The sequence below is a fragment of the Convolutriloba macropyga genome, chromosome 8 (assembly GCF_964194025.1).
Source record: "Convolutriloba macropyga chromosome 8, txConMacr16.3, whole genome shotgun sequence".
NCBI classification, from domain to species: Eukaryota; Metazoa; Xenacoelomorpha; order Acoela; family Convolutidae; genus Convolutriloba; species Convolutriloba macropyga.
The window spans coordinates 1,577,174-1,589,585 of NC_134475.1; the positions used below are offsets into that span (position 1 = coordinate 1,577,174).

Sequence of the window (12,412 nt, forward strand, 5' to 3'; positions counted from 1 at the left end):
AGTGAATTAGGAAAACCATATTTAAAAAAATAAATATAAAACAATAAAAACAGAAAATCAACGTCAAAATGCCGTATGTGAACAAAAAACACTAGCGAGAGAGCGAATTTTTGTTCAAACACTATTTTCTCACTCTGCTTTAAAATTAGAGCAGAACATCTTTACGCCGCAAAACCACTCGCTATTTGACTTCAAAAATCATGAAAATGAGTGAACAGATCTTGAAAAAGACAGCGCCCCAATACAATTCAAATTCTTTGAATTGTAAAAGGAGAGCGCCTAAATAATAGCCGTCAGAGAGGCTGACGTCGGCTATTAATTATTTCACTTTTTCTTGAAAACATATGCTATCGTACAAAAAAAACACGGATTGACACTTTGTTTGTCCTATTTAATATTCTGCGAATGAACATTGCAATTAGCAACCTCTAGCATAGATTTGCGATCAGCATGAACTCGCATGATGACCATGGCCCTCTCCAGCAGCACGTTGCTACTCTCTCCGCTCTTCTCTATCTCAGCTGTCGATTCTTCTGTTGAGGAATGTTGATGATAAGACGGGTTTCTGGTCACTCTAACTCTCTCGTGCTTCAGTCTGCCCACTCTGAACTCCATCGAATCGTCTGTACCACTAGATCCCCCTACACCACCTCTGCGCAACCCTGTTAATCACAATTAAACAATCCATTTCTCCATGCAATAGGACGCACATGATCAACATAGTACTAGCGTCAAAATAGCTCTATGTTCAACATAGCGTTCTCATCATCACACATCTAAGTCTTTGAAAGCGGTCGAAGAAAGAACTATTTCAAAAGAAAACATAAACCGACTAATCTCGGAAGAATTGCTCTCGAACGACAGGCGGGTGGAAAATATTTGACCCCGTCCGCATTCGAACCACTCACCTCCAGATCCATACCCATATGCACTGACCACTCGTCTACCAGACCCTTAATTTTGCTCTGCTGCAACCGACTTTATATTAGCAACAGGCTTTACTTCGGAGTGAGAGCAATAGATATCACTCAAAATGAAGAACGAAAGCGTGAAAAAGTCACTTGAGAAGTCAAAGAATGTTCTACAAAAGCGCAAAATGATCAAGCGAAAAATTTGCATAAAAAAGACCAACAAGTTTACAATAATTGCTATGAACTTCGTTCAAGAGCAATTAATTAATTTCTGATAAATATAACAATGATTGATACTTCCTGACGGACCTCCAGTGGCATTAGACGCTGCAGATGCACTCTCCAATGCAGCATCCAGTCTGTCTTGGAGCCATGTGATTGCCCTAGCTGTTCCAAATGCTGTGGCCAACAAGTACGCCTGCCTCGTCTCTAGGGGCAACAGTGCCCTGCATGAATGCATCACAGTCGGTACCCAGTGAGGTAGGGCATTGCCACATAATGCAAGCGCGTCCTAAATAAACCCAATTTTTTAACACTATTTTCTATGATGTTAAAAGATGTTCATAGATTTTGTTAAAAGCACAATTTACAGACTAAAAATACCCGGCAGATTGCCGGAAAATAGCCGCCGTTGATTCCAATAAGCATGATTGGGATTGAAAGAATAGAAGATATTGAAAAAAAAAGATTTTTGTACAAAAACATTTTTTAAGTCCGATTTATTTTGATGGCATTTCGTAGTTGAACATAACGTACTTCTGTTTCTTAGAGAGAGGCTACAGGGGCTACTATCAATGCCAATAAGCATTAGAGATGGTAACTAAGACTTACAGGAACGACGTTCAAATAGCGGGCATCTAAAATTGGGCTTTATGGGTTTATCCCGTTTCTACTTCTGACTTCAATTTTTTATACTCACTCTGTTCATTTTGAATTGCTTTGCTGAGCAACTGATGTTCAAAATCACTTTTAGCAGAATGAGAGAAGAGAGAAATTAGCCTAGAGAAGTCAAAAAGATATCACGTTAAATGTTGAAAAAGCGGCAAAATGAAGTAAAGCGAAACATTTTTTATTCGATGAAGTAAAAAAACACAGCAGGACAAGTCCGGAAATACAATTCAAAGAATTGAACGAAAAACTCAGACGTACTCTACCTGACCAGCGGATCAATTGAACAATGCCAGCCATAACACAAAAATCATCAAAGAATTGAGAAACTAAAAGAATCAAAACTAAACAAAAAACAAAATCATTGCTAAAACTCTCGAAACTTTTAAACCTAAGGCAAAATTTTTCCCCTATTACAAACACCTATTACAAAAATATGTTCAAAACCATTTTTTCTGAAATCGGTCCAGTATTATATCTGCAAGACCAGAAAAATATTAATTGGCCCTTGAAGATCGATTAAGTCGAAAATGACCAAAAAATTTAAAAAAGAAATCAATTGCAAATTATAAGGAAATTTTGCTGAAAATCGTGATATAAATATCTTCAGGATCATTTCTGTGTCTCTAGAGGCTATCCAGTAACCCAATTGCAAGCTTTAAAAAACTCATTGGCTCAAAGATCGATAGGCAATAACTTTTAGAAAAAATTTCAAATTTCAAAAAATCGAAATTCGTTCTTTTAAAACGTTGAAAGCCATTCAATTGCCCCTAGCAACTATTTAATAACATACTGTTAAACCCTGGATGCGGATACCTGGCTACTGAGGCAGGAAAAAAATAAAAAACAAATCTTTTTAAAATTGCAAATTCTATCAAAAAATTTCTAAAAGTCGAAAGGTTAAATTGTTGAAAACAAATCCATTGAAACTAAAAACCACGCAGTAACTTTTTATCAGAACGTGGAATAGGTGTTCTTGCACTTGAGAATGGACGAATATCAAAAACTGACAAAAACTTTAGGAAACATTAAAAAAAATTGCAGATCTTATCAAAAAAAATGTTAAAATTCGAGACATTAAAAAGTTAAAAAGCATTCCATTGTTACTAGAAACTATACAGTGCCATACTAACAAACCTCAAAGGAGATTGCCTGGTCATTGAAACTAGAAGAACTGAAAAAATGAAAATTTTCAAAAACCTGAAAAAAATGCAAATTTGTTCAAAAAAATTGCTAAAATCTGTGATATTCAAAAGTTGAAACCTATTCCATGGCAACTAAAAATTTTTCAGTAACTTATTATCCAAACCCTAATGAGGTTTTCTTGCCCCTGGGACTCTAACAACTTGAACAATGACAATAAATTTGTCAAAAAACATGAAAAAATTGCAACTTTTGTCAAAAAATGCTAAAATTCATGATGTCAAAAAAAAAAGAAAACCGTGCCATTACCGCTAGAAACTGTGCAGTAATTCATTCTAAAAGTTTCATTCTAAAAAAACGTTTTAAAAAACGCTAAAAATTGCCACTTATATAAAGATCAAATATGAACGAACCAAGAAAGGGTGCGAGGACCTACCTGTAACTGCTGTTCAACTTTTCTGGTTAATTTTTGAGAGATGAACTCTTCATTCATTTGCTGCACAGTCCAATCTTCCACCTGATCAAGGTCCCCTTCATCCTCATCTTCATCACGGTACACATCAAACACCTGCAATTTACAACAATATATTTATTCACAATATTGCATGAACCATGTTTTTGTGAACACCAAACGTATGTGGTCTTGTTTAATGGCCAAATAAGGAAAAGTATGAAATCTATGTCATTGATTGTTGATTTTTAAGCAGCTTTATGAGCAAAAACTGACAAACTTGGGTTTTTATTTTCAGTTTTTGTTCGTAATTATTTGGACACTTTAAAACGCGAGTTTTTTACAGCGAGTCGTTTTAAAAGCGTCAAAAGATTTTTCTGGCCTCGGAAACAAAATTATGGCGATGAGACGCCAATGAGCAGAGAATTTGTTAATCAATCCTGATTGCACAGCTCACTATATTTTAATCTATCCGTTTCCCTAGATCTGCTCTATTCGCAGAACCTTGAACAGAGAATGGTCCAATGGTAAAGTGGGGATGTCGAGCGGTGTTGCCGTGGTAGTGAGGATGTTGCCGTGGTAGTGAGGGTGGTGCCGTGGTAGTGAGGATGTTGCCGTGGTAGTGAGGGTGGTGTCGTGGTAGTGAGGGTGGTGTCTGATATCCTTTAGTAGTCATTTGACTTTCATTATTTTGTTTCATATATTCAAATTTCGTACGTATTTCACGTTATCAAGAATTTAGCATTTATAAACTAAGGGGAGATGCCTAAATGAGCGGGTGCGGTAGAAAACAATCCAAAATTTTCAGCAATATCGACCAACGTGGCGATTTTAAACCGGGAGCCCAACAACTAAAATCTTACACCCACCTTGGACTCGTTGCTCAGTGTGCCTTCCTCAGATAAGTTCGTGTTCCAGACAGAGCTAGCTGCCGTGTGCAAGAGGGCCACCAACTGCATCAATCCACTCACTTCAGTCGTCTTCTCCACTTCTGGCCACCGACTCACATTGCCACGTGGAATGAGCGACACCAAGTTCTAAACATTAGTTGCATGCATGCCCCCCGTTCCATTCTGCATCCTTTACTTTCTTTGAGTCAATTGTCTTTGATCAATGAGTGTGAATTCAGAAATATTATAAGCAACGTAAAATAACTTAAGCAACGTGAATAACTTAAGCTTAATAGTTTTTTGGAAATTATGATCATTGGGAAGAATTATGGGTGAATCATTGACATTTTGGCAACGAATATTTTATCTTGACAATCAGAACCACATTGACACACACGTCCGCTAAAATACTTCTCTTAACTACAGCTCAAAAACGAAACTAAAAGGCAAAGCAAACAATCCATTCGATCTAATCAATTCAACGCTTATTATGAAAGCCCAATATTCAGCCTATATAATTGTTGAGTAAAAATCTCGTATATTAAAATCTCGTATTAATTTGTATAATGTTTCAATAATAGTTGATAATAAGTTAAAAATTGATTGAGTATGTCGCACTGACCTTGTATGTTTTCACGATTTGTTCTGTTTCGGCTTCCTTAGCATCAATTTTCTCCTCCACCACAGGTAAATCTGCTTCTTCTGATTGCACAGTAGACCTGGATTCTTCACTATTTTCATTCTCCTCTTCCGGCTTCACTATTGCTGGTATTTGAGGCATCGGCAGTTGTTCGTTCAAATCCTCAACCGGAAATCCTTGTTTCTCCAGGAACATTTTAACTTCTTCCGGTGAAATGGAGGAGCTGTCACTGGTTGCATTTGGAGGACAGCCAAGGGTTTCAACTTGATCAACAGTCCAAGGCGGGATCTCGCCTTCTTCCATGTACTCAATCCTAAAAAAATAGTTAACATATCTGTGATGGTGGTAGTTCACAAGATAATTCAGTTCTGGTTTTCCGCTCCAAACAGAATGGTCCAACATTAAATCTCTCACTTGAGCGAGAGATAAACTTAAGCGAGAAATACATGGCGATGACTTTCAACTATGTTCTTAAAGTATTTGGTTCCAAACAATCTGCACAAGAAAATAATCGAAACTATCAGAGTTAAAGATTGTCCAGAGTGCTTGAATACAAGATCTGCGCAAATGTTCAATTCGACAAAATTGAAAACCAGCAGATCATTAACACTTCTTGTTTGCTCACTAAAAACAGCTTCCCAAAAACAATACTTTTAATTCTACTCGTTGCTCTATAATCTCAACACATCCCAACGGCTACAAAATGAAGCAACTGCATGTTAATAAAAACTTTTTGACTATTAGTAACCAAAAAAGCCGCCATCAAAGACGCCACCGTGAAGAAAAATGCTTAAATAATTAAAAATAACTGACAATTAAAAATAACTGACATAGCTGGAAGATTGCCAGAAAATGGCCGCAATAGCTTCATAGATCTGTAGTTTCAAAAAAGACAGTCTTTTCATTGAAGGCTGATATGTTAAAATTTGATTAAAGTTTTTGCTGCCTCTATTAGCTGCTCTCAAATAACCTTCAATTAGAGTGACAGATCTACTTGACCTTATCTCTTTGAATTAAAGTAAAACAAAAGTAAATTTCAAAGTGAGGAAATCATTTTTGAGAGTGAGGTAAGTCAAGTGTGACCAAAAAATTAATCACGCGAATGAAAAAAAACTCGCTCCAATAAGAGCGAAAAATGACGCCACGCACGCACTTCAGTTGAAATTGCATGAACGAATGAACAAAAAGAAGATTTTAAGTGATTGTGACGCCATATGGTCGTAACAAAAATCGCGACGACGAAAAAACAGCAGGACAAGTCCTGAAGCACAATTCAAAGAATTGTTATTGACTAAGCAAAAACTAGACCTTGAACGAACTATGAGTGATTTGGGAAGACCAATTCTGAAAAATCAGATCCAAAAAATCGAAAAAAACCAGTAAATATCAAAGCAAAAATGCTGCAAGTGAACAAAAAACCACAAGCGAGAAACGGAAATTTGGTTCAAACAAAAAAATAGGCCTTTAACGAACTATGAATGCATTGGGAAAACCATTTGAAAAAAAGATCCAAAATATCGAGAAAACAGTAAAAATCTAAGTGAAATTGCCGCATGTGAACAAAAAATCACTAGCAAGAATGCGAATTTTTGTTCAAACGCCGTTTTCTCACTCTACTTTAAAACTGGAGCGATAAAACATTACGTCTTAAAACCACTCGCTTTTTCGCTCCAATTCCTGTTTCGGCGTGACGAAAATCGCTACTCCAATGTGTGAACAGATCTTAAAAAAAGACAGCGCCCGAATACAATTCAAGTTCTTCGAAATGTAAAAAACAAAGAGAAGGCCAATAATAGCCCCAGCTACCGCTGTGCGGCTATTAAAAATATTTTCTTTAGGCGCCTTTTTGCGATTGCTGTATTACAAAAATCTCCTCTTGGTTGAAAAAATAGCAGTTCAGTTCATGGAGATAAATAGCAGTTCTCTAATGGAGATTTTCTGTTAGACTGAAAAACCTGAATAAAGACAATAAATGTCAAAAGATTGATAAAAAAAATTTTGTAAAAAAATGCTAAAAATCGTAGTGTTGAAGTCTTCAGAAAAATTCTATTACATTTAGAAAATATACAGTAACCTATTGTAAAACACTAGAGGAGGTTCTCCGCTCTTAAGGCGACAGAAACCTATCAGACAAAAAAATTTTCAAAAAAAATGGAAAAAAAATGCAAGTTGCATAAAAAAACGGCTAAAATTTGGGATAAAAGTTGAAAACTAATCCATGACCACAAAAAAAATTCTCCGTTAACTTTATTCAAAACCCTAACGGAGATCTTGTTTTAGGCTGCAAAACCTGAATAATGACAATAAATGTCAAAAAAAGGCAAGTTTAGCAAAAAATGCTAAAATTCGTGGTATTGAAATCTTGAGAAACATTCCATCACATTTAGCAAAATATACAGTAACCTATTGTCCAACCCTACAGGAGGTTCCTTGGCTCTTGAGGCGAAATTTTATCGAAAATTGCTAAAATTCGTGATAAAAAGTTTAAAACTATTCGATGGCCCATAAAAATTTTTCAGTGACTTAGTAAGGAAACCCCAAAGGAAGTTTTCTGGGACCTGGGTCTGTAAAAATTGAATAATGAAACATACCCGGAAGATTGCCGGAAAATAGCCGCCGTTGATTCCAATAAGCATGATTGGGATTGAACGAATAGAATATATTGAAAAAAAAAAGAATTTTGCACAAGTCCGATTTATTTTGATGGCATTTCGTAGTTGAACATACTTCTGTTTCTTAGAGAGAGGCTACAGGGGCTATTATCAATACCAATAAACATTAGAGATGGTAACTAAGACTTATAGAACGACGTTCAAATAGCGGGCATCTAAAATTGGAAAATTGGGCTATATGGGTTTATCCCGTTTCTATTTCTGACTTCAATTTTTTATACCGACTCTGTTCATTTTGAATTGCTTTGCTTAGCAACTGATGCTCAAATTCACTTTTAGCAGAATGAGAAAAGAGAGATACTAGCCTAGAGAAGTCAAAAAGATTTCACGCAAAATGTCGAAAAAGCGGCAAAATGGTAAAGCGAAAAAAAGTTTGACGAAGTAAAAAAAAAATACGAGCGCAATAATAGCTGGCTGAGAAGATGAGGGCGGCTATTAAAAACAAATGTCAAAAACAATTTGCACGTTTTGTCCAAAAAATGCTAAAATTCGTGATGTTTAAATGTTTGAAACGATGCCACTACCACTAGAAACTATTCAGTAGCCTATTATAAAACCCTAGAGGAGGTTTCTTGACACCTAAATTTGAAAAAACTCAAAAAAACTAATATAAAATTGCGTGTGCTTAGCGCTCGGTTGTTAGAAGTAGCCACGGTAGGGGGGGGCAACAGCGCTGTGTGTGGTGGGGGGGGGCAATAATAGTGGCGGGGGGGGCAACAGTGAGGGGGGCAAAAATCTCTTTTCCGCCCTTCACACCATAAGGCAACCTCTCTTCCACCCTTCACGCCATAAGTATGTCTCCAAAATAGATTGAGCTCAAACAGAGCTGAAAGGCTCTAAGAGCACTTAATGCCCGTTGTGCGCTATCTGTTGATCCCCTTTTTGAGGACGAAAAGTCACAACCGTCAGACGAAAATTCGGTCAAGCAAAAAATCGCATTAAAAAGACCGACAGGACTAATATAATTGCTACAAACTTTGTTTGAGAGCAATTAAACACCAAAAACGTTCAAAAACTTTACATAGTAAAAACTAAGATGAAAATAACCTCTAGAAAATCTAGTCACTTGAACTTATCAAATCATAGTATTCATAAAACAAATAGGCATTGAGGTTGCAATTAAAATACATTCACTGCACTTTAAACACGAATTGAGCGGACTGCGAGAAGAATGAAAAATTCCCAGAGAACATTGCACGCATTGTATCAAAAACAGGAAATTGAAAATATGAGCAAAGAGAAGATTTCGATAGAAGTGAAAGAGATAGCAGATCGAAGGAAAACCAGAGGAATACAGGAAAACCCACGACGATTAGTCTTTGGCAAAAAAACTTTGCCGGCGGATCTTCAATTTTAATTATAGTTCTTTATTTAGATTTCATACGCTGGCACAGACTTCATTTTCGCGAGTTAGTTAAGTCAAGTTTGAGCAACAAACTCATACCAAAGAGAGTAACAAATGCCTTCACGCACGCAAAATAAGATGCTGTGCGCTAGAAGTCAGTAAGAAGTCGCTTCTCAACTTTTTGGCGCGTGGTCAAATGGTGGGAACAAAAAAGAACGACGAGTAAAAGAACACGTGAGCACGAGAACAATAATATCTTACCAAAAACGTCTAATTACTGAAACATAGCTGGCATATTGCAAGAAAATTGCCGCAATAGCATCGTAGATCTGCAGTCTTAAAAAACAGTAAAAAAGACAGACCAAAAAAATTCGTTTTTTCATTGAAGGCTGATATGTTATATTTTGATTAAAAATTTGTGTAAGTTTTTGCTGCCTCTTTTAGCAGCTCTCAAGTAACCTTCATTTAGAGTGACACATCCACTTGACCCAATCTCTTTGAATTAAAGTAAACATAATTAATTTCAAAGTGAGGAAGTCATTTTTGAGAGTGAGGTAAGTCAAGTGTGACCAAAAATTTAATCACGCGGATGAACAAAAACTCGCTCCACTAAGAGCGAAAAATGACATCACGCACGAACTTCAGTTGAAATTGCATGAACGAATGAACAAAAAGCAAATTTGAAGTGGTTGTGACGTCATATGGTCGTAACAAAAAGCTCGACGACGAAATAAAAAAACATAGCAGAACAAATCCTGACGTACCATTCAAAAAATTTTCATTGCTTTAACAGAAAACTAGACCTAGAACGGACTAGGAATGGATTGGGAAAACCAATTAGAAAAAAATCCAATCCAAAAAATCTAAAAAACAGAAAACATAGCCGGCAGATCGCCGGAATAGCTGCGAAAGAATAGACCTGCGTGCAATATAATAGAGATAGAAACAGATGCAGATCTAAATTGAAAAAAAATCGACGCCGCTCAAAAAACTAGGATAAAAAACATTCAGGGATAAATTAATAAAGATTGTTAAAATTCATTCAGCAGAAGCCTCTTATTAGGGACCTTTGCTGCACAAATGAGTTCCTTTGACCTTAAACAAATTCAAACTAAACTTAAGTTTTAAACTGCAAAAGTCATTTTATTGAGTGAGGTAAGTCACGTTTGATCAAAATCTAATCACGCAAATAATCAAAAAACTTTTGCTAAAGCGAGTGAGAAATGACGTCACGCGCGCAAATGCCGTTAGTGAGAGGAAGAAGTCATTCAGAAAATTTGACTTTTTCAGCTTTGCTGTGTGAACAAATGTAAAACGAAAAAAGAGCGTCAGACTACGAAACAAAAAACAACATAGCAGGACAAGTCCTGACGTACAATTCAAAGAATTTTCATTGACTAAACAAAAAACTAGACCTAGAAAGGACTATGAATGGATTGGGAAAACCATTTAGAAAAAAAATCCGATCCAAAACATCGAAAAAACAGAAAAAATCAAAGCGAAATTGCCGCATGTGAACAAAAAACAACTAGCGAGAAAGCGAATTTTTGTTCAAACACCGTTTTCTCACTCTACTTTAAATTTAGAGCAAAAATTCACGCCGCAAAACCAGTCGCTTTTTCGCTCCACTTCCTGTTTCGGCGTGACCAAAATCACTACTCCAATTTGACTTCAAAAATCATGAAAATGTGTGAACAGATCTTAAAAAAAAAGACAGCGCCCCAATACAATTCAAATTCTTTGAATTGTAAAAGAACCAAGAGAAGGCCAAAAATAGCCCCAGCTATCGCTGTGCGGCTATTAACCAGAAAAAAAACGCATTCGAAAGTCGAGACAAAATGTTTAGCCTTTTCTTCTTTTCTACTTTGACGGGTGAATTTGAAAATTGTACTCCTCAAAATTGCTCCAGTTTGCTTCAACTGCAGCTACCAATGTCGGGTGGACTACTCTCAAGTTAAGGGGTTGGCTTTGATTGCTTAAATTTGAGGAAGCGAGGCTATTGCATGGTTGAGGGGAGCTACGAAGGGGGTCCAAAATTCACAAAATTGACCTCCAAATCATGAAATTATACCCGTGTGTCCAATGATCAGATGAAAAATCGATCACCCAAAAAAGTTGTACCAAACGCCAACAGGACCAATAATTGTTCTGTTTGAGAGCAATTAAAAACAAAGCATAGTTGCAGAAAGGCCGGAATCTACCCGCTGGTGTATTTTCCGTAATTTTCAAGCCAAAATTTGGAAATTTTTGTATTCACTATTCCTTAAAACACGGATTAAGTCAAGGCTCACTAAAAATTTTATCTGTTCAGAAAAACAAACGACTGAGCTCGGACAAATTGCTCTCAAACGCCGGGTAAGGCTCTGATAGTTGAAAAGTTGAGACTATCAGTCTCAATGAGACTATTCTAACTAGGTGCGGTAGGCAAGATAAATATGGTGGAGGGGGCATGATAAATATGAGACTTCAAAAAATAGCCCAAATTTCTACCATGCGTGCATTTTTCGACAGATGTGCATCGCCAAGGCGACCGAAAGTTCAATGCTCTGACAAATTGGTCGTACAAAAAATCGGGAAGAATAAAAAGAATAATGTAATTGCTACGTTTAAAACGATACATTTATCTATTTAGCTGTATTGAATGACACAAAGAACATCAAAAGCAATTACGATGATATTCGAAACAGCATGAGGGTCTCAATTTGTCAATCGCACATAATTAGTTACGAATATCCTCACAATCTCACATGTCAAATGAACTTACGTGTAAGTGTTCTCCCACATTTTGCGTCCGTTGACAGCAGTTGTAGCACTGTTACTGTTGGAAGACGACTTATTGCCACCGCTTACACCATTACTGCCACTAGCAACACCAGTGCCTGTTGCACCATTCAACAGACTCATCAAGTGCAGTCTCTGTACACAACTGATCAGGGACTCCTCCCTTTGTCTGCCCATGTGACATGCACCATTGCCACCTCCAACGCTTCTGTCTCCTTCCTTTTGAGAGTCTCCTGAACTTATCAGCTCTACACGGTAAACCTAACAAACACAAAAAATTTGCGCCAAAATAACTGACAAAAAATCTACTACATTAAACGTTTGCTTGAAATTTATTACAAGAAACAAAAGTGAAAAATTACACCAAATTCGGCACACTTTGCCTCTGACTTTGATTATTGATCTGTTGCCACTTGAGTTCAGCTGCTGACACGTGTGAATGAGAGAAATTTATATCACGCAAAACGAAAGTCGAGGGCTTAAAAGTCACTTGAAAAGTCAAAACAGTCTCGCAAAAAAAACATAGCCGGTAGAATACCGGAAACGACTCGAATCGTCGTGCAAAATAATCTCTACCATAAATTGGACAAAATCAGAATATCGAAAAAAACACTAGAAATAACAAAAATAGCAGACCAATATAACATAAAAATCGTTAAAATTTTTTCAGTCCAGGGGTGTGGGTAGGTGC

The 12,412-nt window shown here is 36.7% G+C and overlaps 1 protein-coding gene across 2 annotated transcripts in view; it reads right to left on the reverse strand.

Moving 5' to 3' along the window:
* The window catches only part of LOC142344373 (E3 ubiquitin-protein ligase HECTD1-like), a 120,637-nt gene that overhangs the window by 31,292 nt on the left and 76,933 nt on the right, over positions 1 to 12,412 (reverse strand). For both annotated transcript variants that reach the window (XM_075395971.1, XM_075395972.1), the window contains 6 exons: positions 11,705 to 11,982; positions 4,906 to 5,236; positions 4,263 to 4,430; positions 3,379 to 3,510; positions 1,221 to 1,422; positions 427 to 662 (listed from right to left, as the gene is read on the reverse strand). In XM_075395971.1, the coding sequence (XP_075252086.1) occupies positions 427 to 662; positions 1,221 to 1,422; positions 3,379 to 3,510; positions 4,263 to 4,430; positions 4,906 to 5,236; positions 11,705 to 11,982 (1,347 nt within the window). The remainder of the gene's footprint in view (positions 1 to 426; positions 663 to 1,220; positions 1,423 to 3,378; positions 3,511 to 4,262; positions 4,431 to 4,905; positions 5,237 to 11,704; positions 11,983 to 12,412) is intronic.